The 17,966-nt window shown below is 41.6% G+C and overlaps 2 protein-coding genes across 3 annotated transcripts in view; one reads left to right on the plus strand and one right to left on the minus strand.

The window, feature by feature from the left end:
• MRPL33 (mitochondrial ribosomal protein L33) overlaps positions 1 to 17,966 on the plus strand; it is a 28,549-nt gene that overhangs the window by 8,657 nt on the left and 1,926 nt on the right. The gene's annotated exons all lie outside the window — the stretch shown is intronic.
• Positions 1,101 to 17,966, minus strand: part of RBKS (ribokinase) — a 78,052-nt gene continuing 61,186 nt past the window's right edge. Inside the window, exon 8 of the mRNA XM_006910346.3 lies at positions 1,101 to 1,382. Coding sequence (XP_006910408.1) covers positions 1,209 to 1,382 — 174 coding nt within the window. The 3' untranslated portion in view covers positions 1,101 to 1,208. The remainder of the gene's footprint in view (positions 1,383 to 17,966) is intronic.

Genomic DNA, 17,966 nt, shown 5'->3' on the forward strand with positions numbered 1-17,966 from the left:
ATAAGAAGGGCTATTTCTCAGCCTTGTAACAGAAGAAACTATGAGAACTTATATAATTCGGGAAAATGCCATTGACTTGTATTCTCAAACTCTGATCACAAAAGCAGTATCTAGAGTTTTCTGGGACAGCTTTGGACTACTTTGTCTCCTAGATTTTTTAAACCTAAGTGGCACTGTAATATTATTTCCTTAAAGCTACAACTAGGGCTCTGGGGCATGGTGTTACTCAGCTAATCAGCTGGCAGTTCCACTGATAAATCCCTAATGTTCAGATAAGAACTAGTGTCTTAGCCAGACCTATACACTTTTCATGTAAGCTGTTGTTTCCTGCAAGTTTTCAAAATTGCCCAGTTTGCTCCTTTACTTGTCTAATTTCTGGCTGAAGGTAAGAAAGTTTAGCTCATTTTTTTGAGCTCTGCCGGTTCATATCCTACCCCATTTAAAGCATTTGTGTGGGAGAATGAGGGTTCCCACCATGAACCTGAGCACTGAGAAGCCAGTACTATTCCAAAATAACAGGTGTCCCTCCCCATGGCCCAGTCTGTCTCCAGAGGGAGTGCAAGAGCAGCTCCCTAGGAATGGAATTAGTTGTAGACAGTTGTTGGGTCTTAGAGGCTTGCGGCATTATAGTCAGCTGCTTCTGGCACCTTTCGTTAAAGCTCTGGTTCAAAGCAGTAATAGGTGCGATCTTGGTTATTTTTAGTTTGAAACTGTACATAGTCTTGTATTACAAGAAAAATTTTTTACCTGGTCCTACTAGCTAAGCCCGATGTAAAGGTCTGTGACCTGCCTGGATTGCCTTTTTTTAAAAAAACTTAAAATCTGGCTTAACATAAATGACTTGCCTGTTCAGCACGTGGGCTGAATGTGGCCCACAGGTGGTGTTTACATTTAAAAAAAAATGAGTTGCTGATACACTTGTCCTGTATAGTGTACGTATAGTATTTGTGATCTGTTGGCAATGGAGTTTGCTGGTTCGGGTGGTGTTTGTACAGGTCCTGGTTGTGGAATCCTTAATTCTGGTTAGCTCTTGCATGAAAATGATCATTTTAAAGAAATAAACGAAAGCTTGAGGATGACTTAGTAAATGAACCATAATATTTGCAAAGAAAGAAGAAAGGGACATTTTATAGTAAGATTCTGTTTAAGAGTGACCACCCCCAAGTACATTTTATTTCCAAGTATATTTATTTTGGAGTTAATAGCAATCAAAACAGATCAAGTGGCAGGTCTTTTTTGTATGGATAAGATGACTGTGTTCCTGTAGCCTGGACACTGACTGCTGCGATGAAATTGGATCTCTTCAGCATTTCTTCCAAGGACAGATTTGGGTAGTAAGCCAGGTAGAAGGCCAAAGCTCCCACAAAACTGTCACCAGCGCCCTGTAATTAAAAGCACATTTGTGGAGATAAGCATGTAGTCATCTTTTGCCCAAATTGTGTTTTAAAAATATTTAATAATGCTTTTATTTTAGTTTTAGATTTACAAGAAAGTTAAAGGATATGACAAGAGAGTTTCCATATACCCCACACCCAGTTCTATGAGCACATTACTGTGGTACATGTGTCACAACTAATGAAATAATAGTGATATCAGCTGAACTCCATACTGTATTTGGATTTCACTAGTTTTGCTTAATGTCCTTTTTTTTTGTTCTAAGATCTCATCCAGGATACCATATCACACTTAGTTGTCATGTCTCCTTAGATTCCTGTAGGCAGTGACAGTCTATTAGACATTCTGTTTTCAGTGACCCTGATAGTGTTGAGGACTGGTCAGGTATTTTGCAGAATGTACTTCCTTTGGGATTTGTCTGTTTTTCTCATGGTTAGACTGTGGTTATGGTTTTTGGAAAGAGCCATAGAGGTGAAGTGTCATTCTCATTACATCATATCATGGGTACATACTGTCAACATGACATCACTGATGATGTCAATCTCAATCACTTGGTTAAGGTTGTCTTGCCAGGTTTCTCCACGGTAAAGTTACTTTCGTCCCTCTTTTCATACTCTTCGCTTTGGAAGCATGTCACTAAGTGTGGTCGCCACTTAAGGGAGTTGTGCTCTACCTCCCTGATGGTGGAGTATCTACATAAATTATTTGGAATTTTCTATGGGAGATTTGTCTTTTCTCCCTCATCTTTTATTCAACCACTTATTTATATCAGTATGAACTCATGGGTGTTTATTCTTCAGGCTATAATCCAATACTACAGCATTTATTTTGTTGCTCAAATTGTTCCAGCTTTGGTTGGGAGTTCTTCAGTTAGCTCTTGTGTTCCGTCGACATTCCCCCATCATTTTGTTTTTTGAGTGCTTTCTAATTTTCTGATATTATAAGATGCTCCAAGTTCATCTTGTATATTCTCTGCACTAGCCCTAGAATTAGCCATTTCTCCGTTAAAAATTCATGCAGAAAGTGGTGAGAGCCTTTCAGATGTTATTTTCAAACTAAACATAGGGTCATATAAGATTTCTTTACATTTTACCTGAAGCTCCAAAGGTCTGAGTTGGTGAAGACTATAGGGACTCATGGAAATAGAAAACACCAAAGAAAGTCTGTTGATCTCTGCCTTCAGGCAGGGCAATACCTAGTCATGTGTTCATTTGACAAATATATTTTTAAAAAATGTGATTATACAATTTTATTTGAAAAATCATTCTGGTATTTGACAGCTTTCAGGATATGTTCCAGCTTTTCCCAGTTTGCTGGTTTTTTGTTTTTAGACCCCAGAGCTTTCATAACAAATCTTGAGGCTATACTTATTCTTTATAAAGGCTTCAGCATGCAGGATTGTTTCAGGTGCAGTTAAGTGTTTAAAGAACTATGTGCCCAGCACAGTGATGGGTACTAGAAGAGGAGTAAAATCCATTGTGAACTAAATGGTATATAATATGGCAGAGTTTATAAATGCTGTTGGATTTTAAGAAAAGGTTTGAAGAAAGGTTTCCTAAAGAAGGGAGTCCTTATGGAATGATTTACAGATTTATATAGTGAGCGAAGGCCTCAAAGAACAAAGACTCAGGAGAAGGAAAGAACAGAGGGAACTCATGAGACAGTGAATGGCTTTAAGGAGAATGACAGTTCCCTTGTTTACACAGATAAAGCAATCAATATTAAATTTGCCAAGGAATCACAGTAATGCAGATATGAATTCAACACTTTCCTTGCTCCCATAAATGTTTTCTGGCTGCCTAAAATGTGTCAGGTACTATGCTAGGTGCTTTCCAAGTGTTCATTAGTCTTTCTTGAAGGAAATCAAGATAGAGGAAGAGACAGACATGGTTCCTGCCTTCCCTTAGTTTACAGCCATAGCAATGTGACAAGAGAAAGGTCTGAAACCAGAGAAATTATGAGCTGCATGGAGTATATTATGAAAACATGGAAAATCCACAGGATATGAAGAGTTATGGCAAACTCTAAGATTCCAAGTCTTAATTCCTCCTTATGTCATATACAAAATGAAATTCCAGGTAAATTAAAGGTATGAATGTAAAAACTATAACACTAACATAATATGAAAATTTAGATGAATATTTGTATAATCCCGAACAAGGAAACCACAAGCATGTTAGTAAACCTAAAAAGCATAATGAAAAAAGAACAGATTTTAATTTTAAAAAATTAAAAAAATTACATATCCAAAGACATTGTAAATAAGCCAAATGAAAAAGGACAGATTTGATGAAAATCCTTCTAATACACATGACATATTCCCAGTATTCAAAAAATACCTTCAAATTTCTGGGAAAAAGACAAACCTAGGCTAAAAATGGGCCAAAGATATTGGTTCAGAAAAGGAACTGTAAATGGTCAGTAAACAATAAACAAAAGATAATTATTAGCAGTCAAAGAAAATGCAAATTAAAATATTACTTTACCCATCAGGTTGATAGAATAGACTGATAGCAAGAGCAGCAAAGATGGAGATGGAAAGGACAAAGCTACTCTCATACACTGTCGTTAGGAATCTGGAAGAGTAATGCAATATTTGTTAATATAATATCGACTCAGCAATCCTTCTGGAAATCTACAGAAGTAAAAATTACTATGAAACTGTGATACATGCACAAAATTGTTTATTGCTGCATTGTTTTCAAAGGCAAAACACTGGAAATAATGTGACTGTCTATCAAAGGAGAATGGATGACAAGACTTGTACATTTGTATTATGAGAAATTATGTAGCTATTAATAAAGAGTATATGTGAAAAATCTACAGTTAACATTATACTCAATGGGAAAGACTGAATGCTTTTCTCCTAATCTTGGGAACAAGTCAAGGATTTGTTTTCACTACTTCTATTCAGCATCATACTGGATTGCCTAGCCAGTGCAATCAGATAATTAAAAGACATACAGATTTGAAAGGAAGGAGTAAAAATTCCTAAGAAATCCAGCAAAAAAGCTACTAGGAATAGTGGGTTTAGCAAGGAAGTAGGATACCAGGTCAATATAAAAAAATCAATTGTATTTCTATATAATAACAATGAACAATAATAAAATTATCAAAGCAATACCATTTATAATAACATCAAAATATGAAGTATTTAGAGTTAAGTTTAACTGAATATGTACAAGATTTATACATAAAGTAAGATATTAAAACTTATTAAGATAAGCCATGTTCATGAATTAGAGAACCCAATATTATTAAGATGTCATTTTTCCCTAAATGGGTCTATAGATTCAATGTAATTCCAATAAAAAATTCAGCTGGCAATTTTTAGAAACTGGAAAACTGATTCTAAAATTTATACGGATATACAGAGGGCCTGGAATAGACAAAACGATTTTGTAATGAAGAACAAAGTCGGAAGGTGTAAACTATCTGATTTCAAGTTACCATAAATTACAGTAATCGGATATCGATGTAAGTATAGATATGTAAGTCACTTGAACAGAAAAGAGAGTCCAGAAATAGACCGAGCTATATGGTTCATTTATTTTTAACAAAGTAATTCAGTGGAGGAAAGGATAGCCTCTTCAACAAGTGGTGCTGGAACAAATGGATATCCATGTGTAAAAACGTGAACCTTTACCTCACGCCATACACAAAAATTAAGTTCCAATGGCCCATAGACGTGATCGAAAGAGTGAAAATAAAACATATAGAAGAAAATATAGGAGAAAAATCTTTGTAACTTTCTGTTAGTTAAATTTTTTAGGACACCAAAAGCATGAAACATTAAACGAAACTGATAAATTGGACTTAAGATTAAAAACTTGCCCTTCAAAAGAATATGAAAGGATAAGCCACAGACTGGGAGAAAATATCTGCAAAACATATATTTGATAAAGGACTATTATAACTCAATAATATAACCCAATATGGCAAACAACCCAATAAAAATGGGCAAAGGATTTGAATAGAGACTTCAACAAAGAAGGGATACAGACGGCAAATAAGATGGCATGAGTTAATATTGCATATCCATTATGCTAAAATTAAAAGGACTGAAAATACTGACTTGGAGTAGATGTGGAACAACTGGAACTTACATGCCGTTTGTAGGAATACAAAATGATATAGATACTTTGGAAAATAGTTTGGCGGTTTCTTATGACATTCAATACACACATCATTATAATCCAGCAGTTCTACTTTTAGGTATTTATCTAAGAGAAAGGAAAACATATATCTACATAAAGACCTATATGTGAATGTTTATAGCAACATTATTTATAATTGCTCCAAATCTGAAATAATCCAAATGTCCTTGGGTAAACTGATGAATGGGTAAACAAGCTGTGGTACATCCATATAATGGAATACTACTTAGCAGTAACAAGGAATGAAGTGCTAATATGACAACATGGGTGAATCTCAAAAAAATTACGCTAAGTGAAAGAAGCCCGATATGAAAGGCTATACACCATATTGTATGATTTCATTTATATGAAATTCTAGAAAAGACAAAAGTATTGTGACAGAAAGCGGGCCAGGGCCTGGCAAGTGCAAAGGGGCTGCACAGGGAAATTTTCTGGGGTGATAGAAAGTTCTTCATTATGACTGAGGTGGTGGTTAAATGATGATTGTATACATTTGTCAAAACTCGTCAGATTGTACACTTGAAATGGGTGAAATCTTACTATGTGTGAAAATTATATTTCAGTAAAGCTTATTTTTAAAAGAGGTAGGGGTTGAGGGCATTGAGTCATTCAGGAGCATGAATTTTGAAAACCTTGGCAGTATTTCTTAAGTGCCCTGGCCTTACTGCTGATTTACTCTAAAGTGCAAGGTTGGGATAATAACAGGCTTACTGTGCGCCAGGCTTATTTAAGTGTTGGGATTGGCATACTGGAACCTGTTTGCCCTTATGTTGTGAGTCCTAATTCTCTGTTCTTCCACTGTAAATGTTTCTCTTTCTTCTGGCAATGTCGGCTTCGAAGTCAGATAGATTTACATTTGAATCTTGGCTCTGCCACTTAGTAACTTTGTGACATTGGGAAAAATGAACGTAAATTGTCTGTGACTTAGTTTTCTTGCAAATAAAATGAAACTGTTAACATCTTCCTCATAGAGATTTTGTGAATCTATCATTTCCTGCTCTTCAGTCTTCTTACCCAAAATCAGTTAACAGAACTCTTAACACGTTTCTGTTGCACTTACCTTTCTGCCTTACCCCCTTGGCCTCCCTTGCCCTCTGCACACCCTCTGCACAGACTGGGCCTGTTCATTCCTCACTGGTTCTCTCCCCGCCTTTCCCCTACCCCACCGTGTTCTACCAAGTCCCCCTTTCTCTGTCCAGTATGAAAACTTTTATGACAGTGTTCTTTACCTTCTTTCTCTCGTCTACAAAACCCCTTTCCTTCCTTCCTTTAAAAGGCCCTATTCCTTTATGTCTTCCTGGAGGACCCCATCTTGCCACATCTACTCAAAACACTTCAGTCACCTCTGTGTTCAGCCTAATAATCCCCATAAAAAGATGTTTTCTAGTTCCTGTTTGCCTTTGTAGATAGTGGGGTATAGATTAAATGTTTAAGTCCACATCAAGAAAGAGACCTGTTTGCAATTAGGTTGACTCACAAAATGGAGAAGTGAGTTAAGGGATGGGTTCCAAAAATAGGTAAGTTAAGACACATTAAACTTAAGAATGCATGATTCTATACTGATATTAAATAAACCAATGAAAAAATAAATGGAGAAGGGAAAACTCATCCTTAAAGTAGAATGCCAACTAGTAAATATATAAGTTTGAAAAATCACTGTTTTGCAACCATTGTAGTAATAACTGATTCATCATTAGGCAAGAATCATCAAGGGATGCATTAAAACTGCTGGATAAAGGTTTGATGAGGGCAGAATATTTACAAGTTTCGAGGTATCTCCCCACATATTACCTATTAATTACAAAGGGAAAAAGAGTAACTGTACGATGGAGAAACCTGGTGGACACCACCTTGACCAAGTGATTCTACATGGCCATAATGAGGAAAACTGACATCACACGCTCCCTGATGTGGGGCCTTGACAAGGACATAATATCACTTCTGTAGTATTCCTGCTCAAAATGTATAACCTAACTCGGGTCACGGGAAGCAGCAGACAAACCTAAATTGAGAAAAGTTCTATAAGACAATGAGCTTGTGCTTTTCAAAAAATATCAACATCAAGAAAGACAAAAAGGTTGAGGACCTGTTTCATATCAAAGGAGACTAAAGCGACATAAGAATTACATGCAATAGATGATCTTGGACTGGCTCCTGGACCAAAAAATTATATGAAGAACATTATCGAGCTGTGCTTATAAGATTATTTCAGTGTTAAGTTTCCTGAATTTGATATTATTTTGTTATGTCCTTGTTCTCAGGATATATATCCTGAAATAGTAAGAGAGACAGAGTCATGATGTCTGCAACTTATGCCCAAGTGGCTCATCAGAAAAAAAAGCATATTTATGTATTTTGAGAGACAGCAATTAAATGTGGCAGAATGCTAATTGGTGAAACTATGTCAAGAGTGTATCGGAATACTGCAACTTTCCTGTAACTTTTACAAAATTAAAAATTTTGTTGAAGTTTTAATAAAAGAAATTTTACTAAAGAAGTTCTAAAAATCAACATCACTCACTTTGTGACTTTGCAAATTGGCCAATTTCAGCCTCTGAATGACTTCTTTCTCTTCTTAATTCAATGAAGCACATATCTACTACGAGTTGGAGTGAACTGAATGGAGAGAAGCTCTTTCCTGCACCTGGGGATACCCCATCTCATTGGGGCAATTTACTTTGCAGTTAAGGACTAGGCAGTGACACCCACCTGAAAGTCAAGGGGACTGGAATGAGGATTTTCTGGTCGTGACAAGTGAGATGCTGGAGGTGTGGGTGGGGTTCCCCATTCATTCTCTCAAAGGGTGAGCAGTGGGCCCTCAGAGTCCAAACCACAAAGAAGTAGGGAGGTCCTGGCTGCCAGCTGTCAGCTCAGAGACCAGAAGACCGGTAAATGCTATCTTAAAAGTCACATTACATCCAACAATGGAAAAGCTCTTTGAAATTTAAGCATGAAAAGGCCGGAAAAGTACTACTTAACCTTCACAGAGGAGTAGAAGGCTAAGGGCGGGAGTGAACTTTTATTGTTTGCTCTGCATCAGGAGGCAGCAAAGCCCTGTGCTTTTATATACACACAAGACTGACTTCATTTCACCTTTACAACGACCTGCCCTGAAACTTGAGGGAACTGAGTCTTAGAGGCCTTAATTTGTCCCGGGTCACACAGTGAGTCGGTGGCGGAGCTGCCATTTGCATCCAGACACAGCCGATTCCATGTTCCTCATAACACACCCCACAGTAAACGGTTGTGAGGGGCAGGCAGGCAGGGAAAGGGGAAAGGAGGGAAAGAAACGAAGCTGAAAAGAATCCCCACCCTCACCCCCCACCCCTTTTTTTTTTTTTAACTTTTCAAGGTCGATGCCACCTAAGTGGGTTCTTGCTGCAAGGAATTTGAGGACATCCTCCTCCTCCACGTGCAGGACATCCAGAGCTCTGGACATTGTGAAAATTTCCCTGAGTTACATGGGAACTGAGGACAACGCGGAACCGGCGCCTCTCTGGTCAGCCCCGAGCGCTCTCTCCCTGTGAGCATCTCGTGTTCCTCTGCACTTCTCTTAGGACACTTAGGACATTGTGCTGATTATTTTAGGCACAGGCCTACAGTCGGGGAGACTTTGCAAACTCTTTGAGGGCGGAGACCACATCTATCCCCTCTGCCTCTCCCCTCTTGTCACTTAGTGCTTGGAGTTGACCTGAATTATTGGTCCTAGTTCCGTCGTGTTCTCATCTTTCTGTGATCTCTTTCAAGGTGGCCAGAGGACCCTCTCTGAACCACATGCGACTTTCTTTTGTGTCAGTGAAATGGAGGTTAGGTCGCCACAGCCCAGAGTTACTTGGTATTCTCGCTGTTGAATCTGTTTATACCACTAGGCTTTCAAGTGCCAATAAATTACTCGGCTGTTGATTCACGTCTTCAGTATAACTATTTTTATACATAGGTACAATTTTTTTTTTTTTTTAATGGAAAGTGCTTTAAAAGTGGAAGCTGTATGCTATCACTGTGATTTTCCTGTAAGTAAAGTACTTTCCAATCAATCATTCTTGGAATAATGGAGTAGTTCTCATTGATACAACACGATGGTTTTAACCTTTTACTGAAAATTATTTTTGTGCCAAAGGGGTGACGGCATAATTCATCTTTCTTCAATAGAAATACCCATGTGGCTACTTATTCATTGTCTTCTCACAATGATTTCCTCTTAAGGAAGAGCTGCTCTCACAGAATGGGCGTGGCGTTCTGAACTTCCTGCTCCCCTGAGGGCCTTCACTCACGCTCCTGAGCAGTTCTGGTCTGTGGTGCCAGCGGAGGCAGGTGGCGCATCGGTGAAATGAAAGGACCGCAAACCCTAGAATACCCAAGGCCGCTAGTGGGGTTAGTGGAGGGGTTCGGGCACTCTGCAGCGCTGGTGGGGCGGGGGTGACACTCATGAGCAGCTGGGAAGAGGCCCCTAAGGGGAGAGTCTGAGCGGTGGGCACTCCTCAGGACAGCACCTACCACTGGGGTGTGCAGTTGGGGCGGGGGCCTCTGCGCCTGGGACCTAAGGCAGTGCTGCCCTGGGGAGGTTGGTCGCTCGTTTCCCTCTCCTCCCATCCTCTCTGTCAAACTGCCCTGCTCCCTATTCCCTCCCACTGCACCTTGCCCTTGACTATGCCCATGGGTCTGCTCCCTCACTGAACTTACCAGCTCACGCGTCAATCTCAGGGCTCTGCTCTCTGATGAGAGGAGTGCACCGAAAAAGCCCACGGAGCTGGCAGGAAATGCTTGAAATGCAGTAAAATTGTAAAGGTGCCACCCCAGGAGAGCGCACCTACATGCTAACCGAAGTCCGAGTGGTCTACTTTAGCTATTTTGTCCGAGGCTCCGCTCAGAGTCAGGCGCTCTGCTGGGTGCTGTGCATGTTATCTTTATTTCAACAATAACCCGGTGGAGGCAGACAAACTTGGGGCTGCAGTGTATGGTTACACAAGGTGGCACTGTGGACGGGTACCCAGGTGAAGGGTGACAATGGGCCTGCAGGCCATGCTTAGTTCACCAAGCTGTGTGCCTACCCAGAGGGACACCTTCTAATTTGCACAAAGTACCACAGACACTGGCAGCAACCCTGGGGAATTTCTAGGATTCAAGGTTAAATAAATAACTTGCCCAAGGTGAAAATCAAGGTGGTAAACGGTGGTCAAGAGTTGTACCACCGATATCTGTGGAAATCCAGCAACGGAGCAGGTGGAGAAGCTATTTTGGGAGAGAAAGATTGGGCTTTTGGCTACTGCTCAAACTTTCCTATTTCCCTATGGGAAGGGCTTGTGTTTTCTATAGTGATGAAGAATGACAGGGATGAGAGAGTGAAAGCCGTGGATCTCTAAGGATGTCCCTCTCTGTATGGGGACCTATCGTCCTCTATGTGCTCGGGACAGTATTAGAGAAGAGAATGTGAACTAGAGTTGCCCTGGGCAGGTGTTGGGGAAGGAGAGAGGGTGCAAATGAAGCCAAGGCTTTGGAAGGAATACTTCAGATGAACAACCCGAGAGTCCAACCTGGATAAGGAAGGAAGAGAGGTCAGGAGGCGGTCAGCAGGTCCGAGGAAAATGGAGAGAGCCTAAGGAAAGTGAGAACAAGTGTAGGAGAAGAGGTGAAAGCTGGTTGTGGTCAGAGAGTAGGAAGTGAGGTTTATTCCCACAGAACTGAAGCTGTGCCAGGTGTTAACCATTTCCTGGGAGTCATCATGGGAGTGGGAGGCTGGAAGTGAAGAGTCACTGGAGGTGAGGGCGTCTAGGAACTGTGAGACTTGGTGGTGGTTCACCCTCATGGTACTGAAGTCATGTGACATACTGGTAGCATTGGAGTGGAGAGAAGAATGGTGATGTCGATGTCAGAGTCTTAAACAGAGAATGACCAAGAAAGGAGGTCAAGGCTTTATAACTGAATTGCATGAGCCTCAAAGATGCAGAAATCTCTACAGGAGGGTGGAAGAGGGATGCCTGGAAGCTTTGTGATCAGGAGCAGCTGTGCCTGCAAGGGCTGTACAGGGGGTTATGGATATAAAAGAGCTTGCTTATGAGGACTAGGACAGCCAGAGGGCTTAGGTGGAAGGTTTAGGAGGGAGAGAAGCACAGAGCAGCAAGGGACTCTTCTGGGTCCCTGTGTCTCTCTGACCCTTCTTCTTTGTCTCTATCACAGGTCCCTCCTCCTCCTCCTACACCATCAGTATCAGTATTTCCTTGGGTTCTGTCCTTGGCCCATTGTCTTTCTAATTCCCCATAATTTCTTGGGTGTCTCAACTATGATGCAATTATAGTTTCAACTGCTATGAATATGATGAGTCCTAAGTCAATATTTTTAGCTCAGACTCTTATCTGTCTTCAGATTCACATAGCTACCTGTGAGTCCGCTCAACCAGCCTCATGTCTCTTGCAGGCAACTCTAACTCAGCATGCCTGAATTGAACTCGCAACTACTTGAACAGTAGTTATGAAGGGCCTCTTCTTATCTTTTCGGTGTGTAGCACCTCTGCATTGAAAATCTGGGGGTCTTCTAGATATCTCCCGCCCATATACTTAATTAACCACCAGTTGCCAAGTTTCAGTGCTGAATATTTCTCCAATCACCACCCTGCTTCATGCATCACCTCTGGAGGACCACATGAACTTCCTAACTAGTCTCCCTGCCTGCAGTCTGGCCCCACCCAACCCCTCCTCTACACTGCTGTTCATTTGGCCACCTCGCTTCCATGCCCAGAGCCCTCTGAATGTTTCTCATCTTTCTTAGGATAAATTTTAGCTTCTTAGCATGGCACATGAGGCTCCCTAGCCCACGTTCCCAGTTTCATCTCATACTTCTTCCTGTTCACATATGGAACCTTGGGTTTTCATTCATGGAGATATCTCAGCTCTGACTCTTCCCTAGACTAATTCCTGCTCATCTCCTAAGACTCAGCTCAGATATTAACTAAGTCATCACGTGTTTGCTGACTGGTACTACAGTCAGAGCACTGTTTTCCCTGATCCCAGGAGCGTGGGTTAGGAACCTGCCTCAATGCGCCTGCCTTCCTCCTTGGGCTTCAGTACTTCCATGCCCTCGGACTAGCACATGCCAGGCTCACCACTGTTTGAGGTGCTGACTAAATCAGGGACCGTCAGGAGGATGGGTGCTGAGTGATCAGGCAAGGAGCACATGTTGTCTCAAGAATGCCCTTGGAGGGATGCCAATGAGACAGACTTGTGAAAGTCCTAGTTTGCCAAATTCCAGCTGATAGAAAAGAGGATGACTTGGAAGCCTTGATGAGTAGTAAGTGTAACTGGGGAAAAAACCCATGTGATGAAAATCCCTAAGGTAAGAAATGGTCAGGCGGCAACAACAGATCTCAGACGATCTTGCAACAATGATGTCATCACGAGGCTTCATTTGTTAGGAATCTGTGCCCACACTATGCGGATGATTCATCACCCAAACTGCCGAGGGACCCTCACAGTTAAGGCCCTTGCATTCCTCCTCGATGTCTTAACACATTCCATCTGACAAGTAGATACCACTTTCCTTTCTTTTCAAAACCTCTCCCTACACAAAGCTATTCAAAGCCTACACTGTGGACCTGAATTCCTTAGCCAGGCTTGTGGTTTTAGAGGCCAAGGCAAAGGCAAATGGATGAAATATGACTCAATCCCAAGTCAGTTTCTTCTTTATAAAAAAGGATATCGCAGGGGGCTCAAGAAAGGGAGCAAGAATGACTCTAACCTGCCGGGGTCCCTGTCGCTGTCACCCCACACAGGCAGGGCTGTAGCAGTTGCCGAGGTGGCTTGCCCTCAGGCTGGCTTGGTGGCAAGTCCTGCTTTGCTCTTCCAAGTTCCAAGAATGCGGCTTCTGCCTTGTTCCTGTTTTCAGGAAGTTGAGGCATGAATGTCTGGTTGGGCCTGGGAAAGGAAAAGTCAGTCTTTGTCCTTAAAGGGTTGATCACGGGCTGGCAGGCGACGTGGTGTTATGATGCTTGGGAGACGCACAAACCTGATTTTAAATCCTGCCTTCTCCCCTTTTTTTCTTGGCTGTGCCATCTAATAACAGTAAATTCATTATCTTGACACCTACCATGAGCCCCTCTGTGACAGTTGGGAAAAATGTTTTCCTCAACTGGGACAATGTGGCAAATGGTTTAGAGTCAGATGGACCTGGGTTTAAGCCCTGATTTCACCGCTCTGGTGAGTTACTCAACCTTTCCGTGACTATTTATCTGTAAAATGGGAACCTACCTCATAGGTCTATTGTAAATACTGAATTAGATAATGTATGTGAGGAGGCAGAGCACAGTGCGTGGAGCAAAGCTGGGTGTTCGGCAAAGGTGGGGTAGACTAGATGATATCATCTCAGAGGCCTCTTAATTTGCTAATGTTTTTGGAAATGAAAGCCTATGACCTAGGTCCGAAGGGGCCAGACAAGGATTCTAAGGAACAAAGAGGGTCATGGTCCTGTGGATCCTAGGGCAAGGGCTTATGCTATGATTGGTAGCTGTTCCCAGCTCAGAGCAGAAGGATAAATGCATCCAGGGATGACTTCGCAGCCAGGAAGAGGCAGACAAGGCAGAAGCAAGTGTCCTATGACTCTTGATTACAGGGGAGGCCAGGCTGCAGAGAGTTCCAGTAGTGGCCGTCTGTATGTGCTGGGGTCTCTGAAATCCATTCCTCTGTGGGGGCAGGAGAAATACTTTACCAGATCTTTAAAGAGGTTGCGAGTAGGAGATTAAAGAAATGTAAACTGAATAGTATAAAGGTTCTTCTTGTCAGTGCGAGGCTTTCATTTGGGACCAAAGGGCAGAGGGAGAATGATTAGCAAGGCTTCTGGGAGAGGCCTAGGGCTGGGAAGGGCTGGAGGACAGCATGGGGAGAGGGTGACCGGCTGGCGGGGAAAGCTGTGTGTCTCTACCAAGAGGGCTGCTCTGGTGGACGACCCCATTTTCCATTATAGCAAGCCAACCACGGGGCAAAGGGAGAGGAGGTGGGTGGTAGCGGAGTCCGGAGGATGGCAGGCGGGCTAAACAGATAGTGCAGGGACAATGTGATTTTGGAGGACATTTCTCTAGTTGTGCTGGATGGAACCTGAAGTTGGGGCTTATCCTGGTTAGTGATGGACATTGGGCCACCTGATCCAACTTCTCCATGTGACCAACTTTACCACTAGCTCGAGTGTGAGTAGGAGAAAGGCCCTGCCTAGACCCGTCATTCCGTCCAGGGCGTGCATTCTCAGCTGGGGCGGTATCTCCTCGTGGGAGAGACTCATGCTTGAGGGGTGAGGGAGGGCTTTGTGGTGAAAAACATCTTAGATGCAATGATTTGTGGCTCTCCAAAGGGCCACAGTACATAACCAGATATAGATAGATAGGTATAGATGGATGGATAGATAGAAAGGAGGAAAGAAGAGAGAATATCTGTGTTATTACAGTTTCACGGGAGAAGAGGGCAATTAGAAAAGCAAATTGTAAAGGGCTCCTTGCGGTGGGTGGGTGGCGAGTAATAAAAAAAGTTTGAGAAACAGTAAAGTAGGGCCTCTCATGCCAAAGAACCGCCAGTGGCCCCGTCAGGGTCTTCCACGGCGTTAGGAAGCCCTAACCAACCTCTCAGTTGCAAGGCAGGTGTCAGTAGCTCCCTGCTGTTTCCACTGAGCCAGAAATTCCTACATCTCCCAGCCAGTTCCTCTCTTGTTTACCACAGTCTGCAGTCTCCATGGCCACCAGTGAGCCTTGGGCAAGTCCATGCTCTGGAGTGAGGAGATTAGAACTAGTGTGGCCTGGCCTATCTTCTTCCCAAGACAGGAAACGTGCAAAGGTTCTCTCCTAGGCAGACAAGACTGAGTGGTCTGATAAACATACCGTGAGATACGATGCTGCTTACACAAGACAAGAGCCCTGTTTCACAGCTCAGATCTGAATATTTCTATCTCCTCTTATCAGTGCATATTTACATCATAAGGATGAGGTCATATCCTTCCCAACCTCAACCATCCAGCCTTCCCTGAACAGATCAGTTTAGGGACATCTTGATGGACAGTGAGAATCCAGTTTTCTTATTATTGTGAAAGTGCTGCTGATTTTAATTGTAAATAAATCTGTAGAGAACATGACAAATCATTATGTCATGGATGTCCATGACTTTGGCTTCTCTTAGCCACCTTAATTTATTACATTTGAATTTCAATTATTAGGCCGAGATAGTCTGCTCTTAAAATACTCTGTGATTAAAAGAAATAGCAAGTATTTTCTGCCTTAATATATTTTAAATTATCATGATTTCATATTAATCATTTATGAAACTGCATGCAGCACAGTTCTGATGTGTTTTTTTATTTTTGCCTTTTAAATAGACATGATATTTTCCTGGCTCTAAAACTTATTAGCTATTTGATTTAAAAAAAAACCAGCTTTATTGAGATATAATTCACATACCATATAATCTGTGTATTTAAAATATACAATTCAGCGTTCTTTAGTACATTCACAGGGTTGACCATCACCACAGTCTAATTTTAGAAATTTTTGCCTCCCCTAAATAAACCTTGCACTCATTAACAGTCACTCCTCATTCCCCTCAAAATCCCAGGCTTAAGAAGCACTAATCTTCTGTCTCTGTAGGTTTATTAGATACGTACACATTTTTGAATGAAATAATTTCATATTCTAATTCCATAATTAATATCTTATTCCATAATTTTAACTGATAATTTGATCATAATTAACCAATTAGAGTCATACCTAATCTCTTGATTTTAGCTGGCACTTTGTGTGGAAAGTGAAGTTGATGATGGCCTAGTGGGGACTGTTCTGTGTTACTAAAACCGTGTTCCCATAAGCACTGTGGCAACAGGTTGAGCTTCCTTCCTGCCCAGATATGTTCACTAAGTACGCTGTAAAGTTTTAAAGTTAAATTAAAAATGTACCAGGAGCTGGCTGTTTAAGAATTCTTATGGTGAAGTTGTTTATAAAGGCTAACCATGAAAGTAAAATCTACCCACATTCTTCTCAAGCACATACATATAAACTGGTCTGGTTTGTAAATCTTGATTTCTATAGATTTGGTTTGCTTGAGGGATTTTCTTTTTGTTCCTCTTTGCATGATTAATGTGTGGCACTGGACACTTAGTTTCCTTCTTGAAGGTCATGACTCCCTCACACAGGGATGAGATGGGCGGTTTCAGCACAGACCCTTTCTATGCTAGTGTGTGACAAGTTCTGGGCATGAGAGCTTCAGTGCCCACATACATGTCTGTCTTTAATGATCTGAAGGTTCCCACAGAAAACAGCAGGATGAAAATGGATATGTTTTCGTAGCCCCTTGTAGCTACTAATCAGGCATCAGGCAACATTTTTCCTGTCTTAACATCAGATAAATTGGTGGGCTGAAATGGCAGAATCTGAGACACATTCACCAAGGTGATAAATCAGCAGTCATTATATAGACCAAAAGGTGGATCTGACTAGAGAAATGATCAATACAGGCCTTCTCCCAGCTCTTCGCCCTGACATAATGCTCGGACTACCAGAATCCGGTCTGCAGAATGACATAACTTTCACTTTTTCACAGTACTTTCTGGTTTACAGAGCATGTTTGTGGATGTGATTCACTTTGAATCTCATTACAAGTCTAGGAGGTAGATAGGGTAGGTCTTTCACTTTCCAGATGAGAAACCAAGCGTAAGAACTTGCTCAAGGTCAAATGCCTGGCTGGCAGGACCCGGGCCCCTCACTTGAAGGACAGTCTCCACTAGAGTAGTCAGGGCACACATGTAGTCCAACTTTACTCACAAAGATTTTGAAACTTCTTTTTTGGAATACCTTTAAAGTCTGTAGCACATCTTTGACTATCCTCAGTGAAGGTAATATTTTATCTTCTAAGTCATTTCCCAGATTAGAGTGTGCTTCAGAATTGCCTGGAAGGCTTGTTAAGCAGATAGGTAGGCTTCAGCCCTAAAGTGTCTGATCCCTTAAATCTGGGATGGGGCCGAGATTTGTGTTTCTAATGAGTTCCTAGGTGATGCTGACCTGGCTGGTCCAGGGCCACACTTTGAGAACCATTATTCTAAGGAATTTATTTTTGAAAAGAGTGACTCATTTAAAACCAAGTCTAATGATTAGGATGGGGCATCAAGCTAGGGGGATTCCGCCACTGGCCAAAAACAATGGGCAACTATAAAGAACAACACCAGCTCTGAAGGAAATTCAAATAAAGAGCCCCCCAGAAGGTTTGAACAGTGGCAGTTTGATTGGACTAAACGTGAAGGTTCCCAACGTGACTACTATTAAGGGGGGAGCACAGTGGTACATGTGTGAGATGTTCATTGTCAACCTTTCCAGCTTTAGGAAGAGAAAAGAAGCCATGGAGGTGACACGCACATTAGAGAGAATCAGTATTAAGGAAGAATTAATAGCTATGTACAGCA

Source organism: Pteropus alecto, unplaced genomic scaffold (genome assembly GCF_000325575.1).
Source record: "Pteropus alecto unplaced genomic scaffold, ASM32557v1 scaffold61, whole genome shotgun sequence".
In the NCBI taxonomy this organism is placed as follows: domain Eukaryota; kingdom Metazoa; phylum Chordata; class Mammalia; order Chiroptera; family Pteropodidae; genus Pteropus; species Pteropus alecto.